This window comes from Lupinus angustifolius, chromosome LG18, assembly GCF_001865875.1.
Source record: "Lupinus angustifolius cultivar Tanjil chromosome LG18, LupAngTanjil_v1.0, whole genome shotgun sequence".
Classification (NCBI taxonomy): domain Eukaryota; kingdom Viridiplantae; phylum Streptophyta; class Magnoliopsida; order Fabales; family Fabaceae; genus Lupinus; species Lupinus angustifolius.
In genome coordinates, this window is record NC_032026.1 from 14,379,090 (window position 1) to 14,395,128 (window position 16,039).

The following is a 16,039-nucleotide window of genomic DNA, read 5'->3' on the forward strand; positions in this document are numbered from 1 at the left end:
TGATTGTCCCTCTCAACAGTGTCACTCTTAGAGATCGAACCTTTAACCTTGAGATACAGTAAGACCTTATACCACTAAACCAATGCATTAATGATAACTTTTTGTTAATCGATTATTACAACGAATTCACCACAATAAATATATCACCATCCACCATGCCCCTCCATCAGAGATTATTCCATCTACTCCATCCACACTGTTAGTACTGAGCATCAAAGTAGCTCTTGAACACATAAATTCACCTCAAACATTCTACTTACAAACCTTGCTCCAATAAAATGCATTTTAGGCTTTCGACTATGAAACTATGGCAAACGTTTTTGAAGTTTCAAATAATGTTGCATGACAAAGTAAGCAAATGAACTCATGAAACCAATTATAATTTTTTTGGGTACAAAAACCAATTATAATTTGATCAACATTGAACTGTGATTCAATGACTGTTCTCTCAACCAATAAAATAACTTGCCACTATAAGAACACTTGACAACAAAAATAAAAATGTCTGGATATTCAACAAACCGAAAAGCTAGGCCATGAAGTTCTAGAGCCAACAATAAAGGAAACTAAAGTGGCAAATAAATAAAAAACAGAGAATTCTATCATGAAGTACGATATCAGCAAATCTGAATTATACATCAGCAGTTTCCAACAGATTACACCAATCTGAGAAATTCAACATCTCCCAACCACCAAGAAAGCAGGATTACCATATCACGATAGTCAAACTACATATTCCGGATGGAGCACACTTCCAACCTACAAATGATAATCACATAATGAGCCAGATTCCATAAAATCAATGTTTTAGTTAACCAAACGACGCAAATAAATCGAAACAATGGACCTAAACAATGTTACGCATGCATTTTATATCTCACATAACTTTCTTAAGGAGAAAAAGATTTATGCAGTGACAGTTTAAAAGTGTCATAGATGTTATACCCATTCTAGACTAAGAAATCAACTACCGGGGAAGGGGCTGATATCTAAATGAATGCACATCTTAAAATCATACAGGACGTAAGAGAGAATGCACCAACGAAACAATAAAGGATAAAAAATGGAGAAACTAACCCTCAAATCAGTTCGAGGGCAAATCATACCAAAAAAAGGTTCAGTAACTCATCATGTGTTTGCATATAGATAGAACTTATTATGTAAGAAGAAGAGCTATGGCATACTTCAAGAAAGGGGGGACTTCCAGAAATTCACCAAGCAGCTACTGAGTTAAAAATATGGCAGTTGGATGTCCCGGAGAAGGAGGATTTTGATTTAAAAGAGATGCCAAAGGTCCAGCTCTAGCTAAAGAATCAGCATTTGCTGCAGACAAGATTTCCACATCTTCTAGACCTAGTTGTCTCTTGATCAGGTCCAAGTTTTCTTTAAGGACATCAATTTCGCCAAATGGCAATTTCAAATCCAGGGCTTGAGCCCCAAGTTTAATTGCTTCATCCTTCCTATACCTCAGGAAAGGCCTGTAGGGATTTTTGCCTATAGAACTTTTCTCGACAGCCTCCACGATCTCTGAGTCTGGAGCAAAAGTTCGGTTTTCTTCGTCAAATTTGCTACGGAGAATATTGAGGCATTCGGCTTTCCAACCATCAAACTGTTCATTTACATATATCAAGCCTGTTGTTACCTTCACTGATGGAGCTGGAGCACCTTTCTTATTACCTTTCTTTGAGCCAGAAAGTTGCTTCTGCAGCAACTTCCTCATCAAAACAATAGACTCCTGCAAATATTTATTAGCACTCTTCAATGTAAGATCAGGAGAATCAGCTGTGGGCCAGCCTGCATTCACCACAAAACCTTCCTTCACTAAAAGCTCTCTCCAGATAAATTCTGCATAGTGTGGACAGATAGGTGCTAGAAGACGTGTCTGCACATCCATAAAACGCCATACTAAGTCACGATTGTAACCTCCAACTCCACACGAGAATCTATACTCATCCCTAGCTGTCTGAAGATCATAAAAGCCGGTTTTAAGAGCTTCACGAAACATGTAGTTGGAGTAATTTTGCTCAGTTGTTTTGACAGCAATGTTAATCTCATTGGCAAACACACGATCAGCATATGTAGATGGGGGACCAGTTCTCATAGAAGTTTCTGCAGCCAGAATCTCTTCATACCATGCAATCTCTTTGGTGAGCCGAAGAATTGCGGCATTTGCTGTCTCAAAGACAAAATTTGCATCATCAACACCATCACCAGCATCAGCCAAAGAAAACCGTGTAGCATCAGCAGAAAACTCCTCAATTGCCTGACGCAATGTCCTGAAATTTCCAGTTGACTTGGACATCTTCTCAGAATTGAGCATTATGTGGCCATTGCATCTAAATCCACGAGGCCAGTATTGCTTGGACATAATTGCAGTATGGTTGTAAATGGAGAAGGTAAGATGGTTTTGGATGAGATCCTTACCAGAAACTCGAAGGTCGAATGGATACCAGTACTCAAACTCCCGCTTCATTTTGTCTAAAATCGATGACGAGATATCAGTTGACTCAGGGTATTGTCCACCACAGAAAATATAGTCCCAGACCTCATCAGTCAATTGTTGAGGCTTAATGGCAGACTCGTGCTGTCCATACATGTCTCCGTTCTGTAAATGATGTGCAATGGTGTAATAAGCCATGTAAACAGTGGAATCCGATAAAGATTCGACAAGGAACTGTTCATCCCATGGGATGCGAGTCCCAAGACCAAAAGATCGTGAGCAGGCCCACTGGTTCAACCAGCTCAAAGTATGCTCAAATCCATGTCGTGTCTCATCAGAATACAGGTTCATGTTAGACAGGCACTCCTCAGCTAACTTCCTCCATTCTGGTTCGCCATATGTAATGTACCACTGATCCGTTAGAGCTACAACACATTCATCACCAGATCTTGACATTACCCGCTTCTCTGGCTCACTGTAAACAATAGCCTGGCCTGCATGAGCGGAACTATAAAATTTAAGTAGTGGAGGGAAAATGCATAACAATAAAAATAAAAGTTTGTTAAATATTAATATTTTCAGATAAATCACAATATTTTAAAATAACAGGTTTAATTCTGATTAATTACTGATGCAAAATTATAACTCACACATATATACTTGACTAAAAAGTCCAAATTAAATTCTATGAAATACTAAATGCTATAAACATTGCTAATCCAATGAATGCTATCAAATACTATATGGCATCAAATGTTAAAGCAACATATTGTAGATGTTATATATAGCTAATCCATTGAAAGCTGAATTACTATATGGTACCAAATGTTAATGTAACGTTAATTAATCAAATGCTGCTACATTACCATTCCATGTAAATTGCTATGTTACCTTCCCTTGAAAATGCTTCAACACCACACTAGCTAATAGTAGTAATAACGAGCTATTAGTTCAGTAATAAAAAAAAGTCCGGGAGCATTTGCTGACCTGTTTCCAAAAGCTGGCTCCTAATGATGGGTTTAACTTCCTGAACTTTCTTCCCGGCATATTCCCCAACTATCATTGTTCCTTCATTGAATCCCTTTAAATATGTTTGCTTCTTGGCCTCTGCAAGCTTTTCTTTCTCATTCTGACTTTTGATTTTCATATCCAAGCAAACCCGTTCAGCACACTTATTTCCAAAGGGTGGAACATCAATAATAGGCACAATCTCAAATGGCAAAATCCATTCATCCTTCACACCAAACTTCTCTCTAAATGCTGGTTTTGACTTCAAATCGTGCAAGGCCATGTAATCATCAGGGGCATCACTAGGTACACTGGTAACCACCCCAGTACCTTTGTCCATTAAGATGGACAACATAGGAAGTGCATAAATAACCTCGTAAAATGCAAGAGGTGATTTCAACGGAAGCCCAATCAAGTCATGACCGGTGACTTCAAGCAAACATGATGGTTTCTCAGGGACCCGTGAATGGTTCTGGTAAGCAAGGTTAAGAGCTGCTCTTTGCGCCATAACGAACACCTCGGTTTCATTTATTTCAAAGGCTCCATACTTGCCATCAGGCAACACCCATGCATTGGTTTGACCATACATAGTCTCAGGTCTCAAAGTTGCAGCGGCAAAAAACACCTTCTTTCCCTCCAAAACCTTAAATTTCTCAGGGAAAGGCTTTAACAATTCCATCTTGATAATAGTGTACTCTTGTGGCAAAACCCCTTCACCGCTGGCTCTATCGTGATCAGCACATGGCTGACCATCTAATGGTGAAAAAATCGTATACCTAACATCTTTAACAACCTTCCCCAAAGACTTCAATTTCCTCATTTGCCACCTAACAAAAGAGTCATAATATGGGTTCAAATCAGTTGTAATGAATGACCTTCTCCAATCACAACCTAACCCAAAAGCCTTAAGGTCCTCAGCGGCCAATGGAGGAAAAAACTTAAGCCACTCATAAGGGTCCTGAAATTTTGCTATATCACTATCAGATATACCAACACTACGCATAATTTCCCACTGGTAAACTTGACCACCCGATTTAGCAGCAGCTTTAGATTTCTTCCCTTTGAATTTATCAGGAGCAGTCTCATTCTGCGAATTATCGTCATTCTTTTCTTCTATTACTTCTTCCGATTGGCCTGGGAAAACCGGCGGGTTACCGAATTGCTGAATCTCTCTTGCAAGCTTATCAGCCGATGCTTTAATAGGCATGCCAGTGCAATGAAAAGCGAAAGGAAGGAGCACATTAGCGCCTTTGAGTCTGTGAAAAGCCGCGGCGAATTCAAGTTTGGAGAGCGAAAAAGCATGACCAAGATGGGTTCATGTTAGACAGGCACTCCTCAGCTAACTTCCTCCATTCTGGTTCGCCATATGTAATGTACCACTGATCCGTTAGAGCTACAACACATTCATCACCAGATCTTGACATTACCCGCTTCTCTGGCTCACTGTAAACAATAGCCTGGCCTGCATGAGCGGAACTATAAAATTTAAGTAGTGGAGGGAAAATGCATAACAATAAAAATAAAAGTTTGTTAAATATTAATATTTTCAGATAAATCACAATATTTTAAAATAACAGGTTTAATTCTGATTAATTACTGATGCAAAATTATAACTCACACATATATACTTGACTAAAAAGTCCAAATTAAATTCTATGAAATACTAAATGCTATAAACATTGCTAATCCAATGAATGCTATCAAATACTATATGGCATCAAATGTTAAAGCAACATATTGTAGATGTTATATATAGCTAATCCATTGAAAGCTGAATTACTATATGGTACCAAATGTTAATGTAACGTTAATTAATCAAATGCTGCTACATTACCATTCCATGTAAATTGCTATGTTACCTTCCCTTGAAAATGCTTCAACACCACACTAGCTAATAGTAGTAATAACGAGCTATTAGTTCAGTAATAAAAAAAAGTCCGGGAGCATTTGCTGACCTGTTTCCAAAAGCTGGCTCCTAATGATGGGTTTAACTTCCTGAACTTTCTTCCCGGCATATTCCCCAACTATCATTGTTCCTTCATTGAATCCCTTTAAATATGTTTGCTTCTTGGCCTCTGCAAGCTTTTCTTTCTCATTCTGACTTTTGATTTTCATATCCAAGCAAACCCGTTCAGCACACTTATTTCCAAAGGGTGGAACATCAATAATAGGCACAATCTCAAATGGCAAAATCCATTCATCCTTCACACCAAACTTCTCTCTAAATGCTGGTTTTGACTTCAAATCGTGCAAGGCCATGTAATCATCAGGGGCATCACTAGGTACACTGGTAACCACCCCAGTACCTTTGTCCATTAAGATGGACAACATAGGAAGTGCATAAATAACCTCGTAAAATGCAAGAGGTGATTTCAACGGAAGCCCAATCAAGTCATGACCGGTGACTTCAAGCAAACATGATGGTTTCTCAGGGACCCGTGAATGGTTCTGGTAAGCAAGGTTAAGAGCTGCTCTTTGCGCCATAACGAACACCTCGGTTTCATTTATTTCAAAGGCTCCATACTTGCCATCAGGCAACACCCATGCATTGGTTTGACCATACATAGTCTCAGGTCTCAAAGTTGCAGCGGCAAAAAACACCTTCTTTCCCTCCAAAACCTTAAATTTCTCAGGGAAAGGCTTTAACAATTCCATCTTGATAATAGTGTACTCTTGTGGCAAAACCCCTTCACCGCTGGCTCTATCGTGATCAGCACATGGCTGACCATCTAATGGTGAAAAAATCGTATACCTAACATCTTTAACAACCTTCCCCAAAGACTTCAATTTCCTCATTTGCCACCTAACAAAAGAGTCATAATATGGGTTCAAATCAGTTGTAATGAATGACCTTCTCCAATCACAACCTAACCCAAAAGCCTTAAGGTCCTCAGCGGCCAATGGAGGAAAAAACTTAAGCCACTCATAAGGGTCCTGAAATTTTGCTATATCACTATCAGATATACCAACACTACGCATAATTTCCCACTGGTAAACTTGACCACCCGATTTAGCAGCAGCTTTAGATTTCTTCCCTTTGAATTTATCAGGAGCAGTCTCATTCTGCGAATTATCGTCATTCTTTTCTTCTATTACTTCTTCCGATTGGCCTGGGAAAACCGGCGGGTTACCGAATTGCTGAATCTCTCTTGCAAGCTTATCAGCCGATGCTTTAATAGGCATGCCAGTGCAATGAAAAGCGAAAGGAAGGAGCACATTAGCGCCTTTGAGTCTGTGAAAAGCCGCGGCGAATTCAAGTTTGGAGAGCGAAAAAGCATGACCAAGATGCAGGTAACCGTTCATGTAAGGAAAAGGGAAATTCCCAAAAAACTTCTGACCCGGTTCAGGTGGTTTATCACCCGGTTCAGACCGGAAAATATCACTTTCTTCCCACCATACTTGAACCTTAGCCTCAATTTCTCTTAAACGGTCTCTTCTCGCAAAACTCTTTCCTCCTTCACTCGCCATATCGGTGAAGTGACGAATGAATCTATAAAAAGAGATAGAGTAAATTGTTTTCAGATCTGAAATGACAGTGATAAGTGAAGTGTGAAATTCATATAAAAAAGTTAGGATTGAAAATAGAGAGTTAAATGTTGAAAGTGGAGTTTATGCATGTTTACCTGTGTGACAATGAAGTTTGAAGAGAGAGGATAGAACGAGGGAGGCGAAAACGGAGTTGGCAAAACCACATACAGAGTAACCGAGCTGATAGCAATTCGCAAATGCGGAACAGGGTTTTGCATAACCCTTTTGGGTCGGATACTATGATTCATTCAACCTATTGGGCTTATCAGCCCAGAGATTTATCTGTGTTATTACCAACAGTTGTTAATTTGATCCGGAAAATAGTATAATATTTATGTATTGTCGATGTAACTTTAACGATTAAATATGAATGGGTGATATATATCTCTTTTTCTCTTGGTAGAATAAGTTAGATTAAATTTGAAGACACAGGTGAGTGATTTTCTTTTTGAGTCTACTAAGGGAAAACCCATAGAAGATCCGAGAAGGAGAAGAATGAGGGATTGTGTCCCTTTGCAATGATTTAAATTTGGACATTCACATTTGAGCATTCACTACATGATGAACTATAATCCTTAAAGGGAGTAAAAGAAGATGGAGAAAAGGAAATATGTGAAAAGATGAGTGAATATTGGCATGTTCTAGTGAGTGAGAAAGGAAAAAAATTATCAATGTTAAACCTATATAAAAAAATTGTTGGTAAATGTAAATAGTCTCTTTAGCAATCTCCTCCACTTTTCTTCCCAAATTGTGAAATCTCTGAAAGTGATTTATCCAAAGTGTTAAATATAAGAAATGAATAATGAAAAGATGGTAGGATATAAGTATGAACTTATATTCATATAATGTATTTGATTTATCCAAAGTATGCATGGGTCCTTTTTATCCCATTCGGTAAAATGGATGAATCTTAATTGAAATCAGAGAAACTTGAGAAATAATGCCTATCAAAACTGCTGCATTTTGAGGTCATACACAAATATAATGCACCGAAATGGATGCATCTTATGTGCATCCATTTATTTAATAGGACAACTCTGCAAGAATGTGCATACAAAATTCAGGAAGTTTTTGATTCATTTGGTGATGCAAGCATTTTCTAATTATTAATTGTCATGATCTATGTATAAAAACCATGGCACTAAACTCAGAAAATTAATACCTTACAAATTTGATTAATATTCATTGTCACATCCTATCACTGTGCCTGCATATGCATCTAAGGTAAATGTTCACTTCATTTCCTTCTCAACATAAAATAGGCCAATTAAGAATACTTCAAAGATACCCACAAACCAATTATAAGTTTAACGTTTTTAGATTATATTAATAGGCTATTAACAAACATGGAGCAACTCCTGTAATGGACATTATTGCTTCTCTTATTTATGGTACAGGTAGAGCATTCTTCACTCCTAAGACTTTTTTTACCAATTTAGCAAAATTTGTGTGCTAATCTTTTAGCCAAAGGCAATCTAAACAAATCATATAATGGTACTAATATTTAAAAAATCCAGAGATCGTTCTGTTGCTTCAACAGAATCGACTTGTCGAAGAAGAAATTTTATCCCATCAACCCATTTCTGCTTGTTGAGTATGCTCTTGCACTTAAATTCTAGAAGACCTTCTGCAGTTTTGAGGCCAAAGTACAACTCTTCTGACGCTTCCCTTTCTTTTCTGTATGGCCATGCAACATCTTTGTCACTAACTCCATAAACCACACCTAGAACAGTATTTGTAACACAGAATTAGAGTATACTTAAGTACAATAATCGAGAGCCAAGAGAGAGATATAGAAACTTTTCGATGTTGAAAACAAGGAAAAGGGATGGTTTTCATAATGGTAATAGATAGTTGGAGAAATATGGATTCAAGGTTGTTGAGAATTTGTAATGATAAAATCACTAACATTTATTCTTTTTGGAGAATGCTCCTCCAACATGCTTGCTTTTGATCTTAATTTTGACCTGAAAATGAGGTAAATCTACTATATTATATGCACACATGACAGAGCCCTCAATGAAATCGATATTTGTTAGGCCTCGGCCACCCAGATAATTGTACCTGACTTTTCTTATTGATGTAAACAGTGACATGTTTCCATCGTAATTCACCTAAAAAACAGAACAACAACCTTATAAATAATGATAAGCAAATCAAATGTTGCAAAACTCAGAAAGCTGAGTCAGTTAAGTATGATATTGACTATTTAGCAATTACCTTTTTCTGTGAGCTGCCACAAATCTCCTACACATGGAAGATGAGGTTCCCACATTTGACCCTCAAAACCCGGAAGCCTGCGGGTATCTGTTATTCCCCTATCATAGGGACTTATTGATGCATTCCTTTTTGCTTCTTTTGGCAATCTTGCTCCCAGAACTGCTTCTCCTCGCAAAGCTGATTTTGCATTTCGAAAAAGAAGTAGCAGTGAATGATCAATAAATAGCTCCATTTTTTCTCTACAAGTTAAATTTAGAGTAAGGGGTTTCTGCCTCATCGCAAGTAGGCCACTTTAATCAACAAGCGCTTACAAATGATAACTTAATAACAATGGACCATGACACAGGATTAGATCAATTTGTTATCGAATCCTGCCAACTTAGTTGAAATTCTTCACTCTCATCAATTGTGCCAACCGTTGATAGCAATAGCGAAAATTCTAAAACAAATATTCCAAACATTTTACAAGTACACAGATTAAGCCAAGTACCTGTTGCAGCTGCAGCAGTAAGAGTGATTAGATCACCCGGTGTTTGAATATCTACAGCAGAACTGACAGTAGAAACCAGACAGTCATGATCAGCTCCAGCCAACTCAGCCATTTCAACACAATAAGATGCTAGGAGCTTTGTGGCTGAAGCCAGAGCAATATCCAATTTTGAATGAGAGCCGCTGCCACCACCAGGCTCCTCTGCCGCAGCTACAGCAGCCAAGGCAGATGCTAGCCCTGCAATGGACAGAGCAGAATGCACACGTGCATTCTCTAGCCGTGCCCGATCTTTCTTTTTTACATTGATATTTGCATTGCCATGCTGCTTCTGATATAACCATTTTCCAATGGTCCCCATCCTTCTACAATTACCAGAAGGTATGATCTTGCCTGGCTGCAAAAAACTTGGACATCAGGAAGATATACATATTTTATGCATCTTTGGATTTTAATTTTTTTAGTCTTTTTTTACTAAAAAATGTTCCATGTGCTTGTTGTTGGTAATTTCCGATGTTTGATTTTTAGGACGCAAGGTATGACAACTTTGATTTTTATAATGCAAAGTACGTAAAAATCAAAATTGCAGAGGAAGTTGTGCAGCTTTGATGTACAGATAGCAGACTCTTTAACTCTTAACCTACCTTGCATTCAACATATCCTATGATTCGGAGATTCGTTTTGAAATACAGCAATTCCCCCTCCCCCACAACATAATTGAAACTGACATGCTAGTGTATGTGTTTGGAACTATTTGTGATCATAGCGGTTCGCAATCAAAATCTTTATGATAAAAAACCATTGCTACCCAAAACTGGTGAGAAATTGAGAAGTTCTAAGATGCTTGTAGAGTACAAAATTGTTGTCACTAAATCATTGTATGTGAGGGGATTGGGAAATATTAAAGATACATGGCTTACTGCTAATTGAGGTGCCAAAGTTGCTTCTGGCAATGTGTCCATATTCTTATCAATCAATGTTTGCTTTTGTTTCTCTAGAAGAGCCTTCGAAACTTCGGTAGCAGAGAGACTCCATGACCTGGATAAGAACTCCAAAGGCTCGTGCGGTGTTGGCGGCTCAGGGATTGCTGGAAAGGATGAGACTAATCCAAGTTCATCATTTTCATGCACATTCTCTAACTCATACCATGATCCATTCTTCCAAGGTGAAAAGAAACCACCTTCGGTTTTCTCTTCCATATATCAATATCTGCCCTCTCACAAACTCTGAATTATATATATGATATTGTCCAGTTAGCTGTTATGTTGTAGGCATACGACACTGGATCTGAAAAAGGAGAATAAACAGAAAACGTAAGAGTGGTTAGGACTAACTAAGGAAAATGCTTCATGAACATATATGCTGACAACTTCTCATAACTTTGATTTGTACAACATAAACTACAAACAACTACTTTGAGTTACAAAGATAAAAGATGTTAGGAAAGTTAGGTAGTTCCTTGATGAGCAGATAACAATGTAACATTACTTATTGAAAAGATTATGGAGCAAGAATAGTGTTGCTTATGGACCTAGAATAGTTTTGGTGTAACAAAACTGTGCCTAAACTCTCCAAAATTTCCACTACAAGTGATCATATAATATGAGAAATGAGAGAAAAAACACAGTCAAGACTTCAGCAAAATTCTTACCAAACTTCAACGGCAAATCATTTAACCAGATTTTCAACACAAAAATAATCCATTGAATGCATAGACTACTAAAACTAGTTGATAGTCTAAAATAATAAAATGGGTAAACATCAAATAATTAACTTCAAAAGAAGATTATCTGGTAATCAAATTTCTACATAAGAAAAAAAGAAGATAGGGAGAAAGAAACTTTTTTTAAAGAATTTTCAACCTCGGTCAAGAGACACTTATTCTGACAAGTCACCTAAACCTTCTTTTTTACCAGCTTCAATCTCAATTATATAAGAGAAAGACAGAACTTAAAAGTTGTTAAGAAAAATAGATTACAGGAACAAGAATCGAAATTGTTGTGCTCTGAACCACCACGAGTTCAGGTATCAACTAAGCTTAAAAAACTAACTATGTTGTATATTTGAAGAAACATAATCCTCGTGAACCGTATAATGGTTCATGCAGAGCACTGTTGTCGATAACATGAACATTTTTCTAATAATTTTAAAATAATAATGTATTGGTACTAAGGTAAGAACTTAGAACTAATGATAGTAGAAAAATATAATTACATGCATCATTTTATTTCACAACGTGGATTTAACTTTGTGCGTACGTACTAATTTGTGATGGTTGTTGAAAATTGGAATGAGGTTTAGTAGTGCAGGACCACTGGCCCTTAAGTTGGACGGTGGGGGACGGTTTTGTTATTTCCCTTTCCTAGTTTCCACTTTCCTTTTATTTCTTTTGCTAATGATGAGTTTGCTTTTTTTTAAAGGAAAAAGATTGTTTGAGCTAATGAATTTTAAGTTTTTTTTCTATTGGCAAAATTTAATAGGGTTAGGATAATTGTCCAATCTTAGGGACTAAAGTTCCACTTATCAAACATATTATTGTATGCATAATCCTTGTGAATGATATTATACGGCGTGATTATAATATTTTGGTTGTGATTGCTATCACACGAATGTGTGATTACGAATCAATATGAATCATAAAACCTTAATTAGGAGGGAGAATTTGGAGAAGAGGATCACATGTCCTCATTTATGTATCATTTGGTGTCTCAAGCTAATGAGAAAATTTTATTCATTTAAAAAGAATAATTATAAAAACAAAAATTAATATTTTAATATTATTTCGTGAAGTTTAATTAGTTCAAAACATGGGGACAAGAAAATTATAGGATAAATGATCTTTGTCCGGTACTTGTTTATTGCCAAAGAATATCACGAAGATGGGCCAAAGAGTGTGCTTCAATTAGGGGTGAACAAGACCCGACCCGACCCGTAGGCCTGTTTCAACCCGATGACTTAGGGACGGGTCTAACTCATCCAAATAAATAAAAAAGGACATACTCGATTAAAAGGGATAGACCCGTCGTCAAAAGGATGGGTTCGGGTCTATGTTTGGGTCACCCGACCCGTCCCTTATAGTTATATATAAAAAATAGTTGAATAAATATCCATCAATATTCATTATGTTCAGCCCACATGACTCAAATACCTACAAGTCCACACATGAATCTTGATTGATAGAAAACTAGTTCATTTTTAGTTTTTGTACACTTTGTGTGAACTCCAACTTAAGTTCCATTTTCACTTAATAGTTATTATTGTATTCATTTTCGTGTGAACTTTGAGTATTGTCATGGTGTCATTTCAGTTCTCATGTGTTTTTTTGTGATTTACAAGAACATTTATGTTGACACTTTTGGCATTTTAAATTAGTGTGAAATTTTCAATGTCTTTTATACTTTTCGGTCACGTGTTTGTCATGGTTTTTAGTTTGAAGGATACAACTTAGGGTTTGTAGTTTATACACTGATGTATATATGATGTAGATTTTAGTTGAGTTTATATACAAATTGTGATAATTTTGATTGTGCATGCTTAAAGATTTGAAAGATAAAAAATTACTTGTCATTTTCCAACCCGTCTTATTTTGGACTCGTCCATCACACGTCCCATCTTAGTTAAAAACGAGTTCGGATTCAAAAATTAACTTAATCAATATTTAAGAATGAGTAAAAGACACATTTAACTCGTCCCACCCCACCCCACGCTCACCCCTAGCTTCAATGGTCTCTCGCCAGTGCCTTCCAGCTTTGCAACGCGTTATGTACCTTGGCACATGAATTAGTATGGAAAGAAAATACAAAACCAGCAATGACCCAAATAAAGACAATACAAGAGTTTATTTTTTCGGTTAAAACATAGGGGTCAAAAACCCCATGCCCCTTGCAAGATTTATTCAGTAGGAAATAACTCTTTGGCAGCCAGCGGTATCTCCCTTATAAGGAAATATTGATATTTCTTTCCCCTACCTTATAAAGAAATGAATGAGATTCCTCTCTAGTACTGAAGAGTATCCGAACCTAATAGAAGAATACACTAATTTGAATAATGGGTAGGAATAAGATTTCATCCAAATCATTCATGAATAACATAGAAACAATTATGCATTTGATTAGATGTGGTTACTTTTACTTATTATCAAAACTATTTAGTGAGGCTCCTAATTCATGTAAACCATCCTTAAAAAAATCACAACCATGGATATATGCATCACACCAGTGAAATATTTATCCTTCTCGATTAAAAAATTAGGACATCAATGAATAAGTTTAATTAACATCTATTACATTTTTTGCTGAGCTATGAGATTTTATTTTTATAGAAATTATTGTTTTCATAATTCTTACAGCATGTAACCGAAATTGTGTAATCAAACCACCCGTGTGACTTGAACTATGCACGCGTCATGCATGTGTGTTGTTAAAGTTAAGGGGACACTGCATCTTAATTTTCCAGCTGTAGTGTCTCTACTATTATTCACAATCTTATCTTATATGAACCTTGTCTCCACCATGAAACAAAAATATCATTATTAACTGAAGTGATGTAACAACTAACAAGTATGCATACACTTTTAGAAAGAGAAAGAAAAAACACATTATAGGTACCTTTCATTCCATTTCCCCCCATTTTATAAAGCAAAATCATGTAAACGTCACTTTGAATGAATTGTTTTATAGACAACAGACATTAACCTTCAATGAGCTATCTAACAACTAACAAGTAATAATGAGGCTGTTTTTGAGGAGTAAGACCGAAGTAATTAAGAGATAAGTGATTTTTTCCTTTATATTTTAAGAGTAAAAATGTAATATCATTTTAAATAAAAATGATATAAATATTAATATATATTACTTTTTTCACTTTTTCATAGTAATTATCTATCCATTAATAAAGAGGAGTCTCACTCGTTTTTGAGTCACCCATAAAACAAGAATGTGCCATTGTTTTTATAGAGGTTACCTAGCTAAGCTAGGCACATAATTCATGTGACAATGTCCTTGTGTTAAAAACAAAAGAGAAAAAAATATATGCACTAATGTTTAAATGTGTTTTATGTACGGTTAACGCATCATTTATCATTTGTGTTTAATTATCATTAACAAAAATATAAATGAATGAATAATGATATATTAACATAAATATTGTATAATATATCGACTTGTATAAATTTTTATACTAACAATATATAGATATTATTGGGTACAATTGGTTGTACCAGTAGGACATACATCTTAGAACCTAAACAACTGAAAATTACTTGTGACCTACCATCTTTTAGTATATGGCCAGAAATTTCAATATCACATTTAAGTCATAGACACCATGAAGCTTCTCACTTTCTATTCCTAATGGGATAATCATAAAAATGCTTTAAGTGGCCCCAAAATATTTATGGCACGACTATGATGCATTCAATTATTTCCACCAAAATAAAGGAATTGGCCAAAGGTTGACGCATGCATATCTAAAATTGAAAGCTAAATCAGTAAATATTGTGTCAGATTGAATCCGCGACATGTAAGCCAAAATCAGGTGCAATTATTAGAAGATGAAATGCCATTTCAATAAAATGACAACCACAAATATTTTATAAACTCTAATAATTTATCAAACTTACGCTCCTACACTCAGTATCTATAAAGTTATTATTGATGTTTTGTCGACATAAAAAATGAAGCTAGGTACCACTGCATATGCTCTAAACACTGGCATTTTTTTGTGGACAATAGCGGAGCATACCACTATCATTGAGAACATTTTCTTTCTAATTCCGACTTTACCCATCAATAGATAACAACACTGTAAATCGAGAAATTATTAGGTGGTCTGATTCCGATTCATTCCATGTCAAATTTAGAATATATCAAATAAAGATCAACGTTTATAGGGTTTAAAGTTCATCATCATATCACATTATTATTATTTTCTTCAACCCTATTAACATTTTAATTTGTGATCAAAGTTTGAGATTAAGCATTTAATGTTTGCGTTCAAGTCTACTAACAAGACGTTGGTATATACTTTGATAGAGATAAACACCTAAAATGAATTAATTCTTCACTTATTGGTTAATGAAATGATAAGTTTGGTTATAGAGAATATAATGATGATCGAAGTCATAATAATACTCATAGGTTACTTAATGTTTCCAAACAAGCGCGTTCCCCTCCACCTCTACCTGGGGATGGTGATCAGACCAATCACAATGAAACAAAATTGATAAAGTTATGAATATTTAATTTTTTTTAACACGTGACGTAATATGATTAGTCTGAGACGGGTTTGGGACAACAGATCCTTGTCCCTATCTGGGACCTCAAATACAGGTACATGTGCGTTTTCAGTTACTACAT

General features: G+C 36.0%; 2 protein-coding genes across 5 annotated transcripts; both read right to left on the minus strand.

Moving 5' to 3' along the window:
• LOC109332797 (leucine--tRNA ligase, cytoplasmic-like) lies at positions 398-7,192 on the minus strand. 3 transcript variants are annotated; one of them, XM_019567843.1, is made up of 5 exons: positions 7,072-7,192; positions 6,673-6,938; positions 3,428-4,696; positions 1,185-2,934; positions 398-759 (listed from the first exon to the last, which is right to left on the minus strand). In XM_019567843.1, exons 1-4 carry the CDS (start codon positions 7,140-7,142, stop codon positions 1,223-1,225), a joined length of 3,318 nt encoding a protein of 1,105 aa, XP_019423388.1. In that variant the 5' UTR covers positions 7,143-7,192; the 3' UTR covers positions 398-759; positions 1,185-1,222. The 3 variants fall into 3 exon arrangements, with proteins under 3 accessions (XP_019423388.1, XP_019423387.1, XP_019423389.1); XM_019567842.1 differs by having other exon boundaries at positions 1,216-2,934; positions 7,072-7,191; XM_019567844.1 differs by lacking the exon at positions 3,428-4,696 and having other exon boundaries at positions 1,216-2,934; positions 5,404-6,938; positions 7,072-7,191.
• On the minus strand, positions 8,279-12,032 carry LOC109333500 (VAN3-binding protein-like). Of its 2 annotated transcripts, none has more exons than XM_019569014.1 (7): positions 11,946-12,032; positions 10,604-10,970; positions 9,687-10,080; positions 9,197-9,373; positions 9,041-9,090; positions 8,886-8,943; positions 8,279-8,699 (listed from the first exon to the last, which is right to left on the minus strand). In XM_019569014.1, exons 2-7 carry the CDS (start codon positions 10,880-10,882, stop codon positions 8,461-8,463), a joined length of 1,197 nt encoding a protein of 398 aa, XP_019424559.1. In that variant the 5' UTR covers positions 10,883-10,970; positions 11,946-12,032; the 3' UTR covers positions 8,279-8,460. The 2 variants fall into 2 exon arrangements, with proteins under 2 accessions (XP_019424559.1, XP_019424558.1); XM_019569013.1 differs by lacking the exon at positions 11,946-12,032 and adding an exon at positions 11,662-11,866.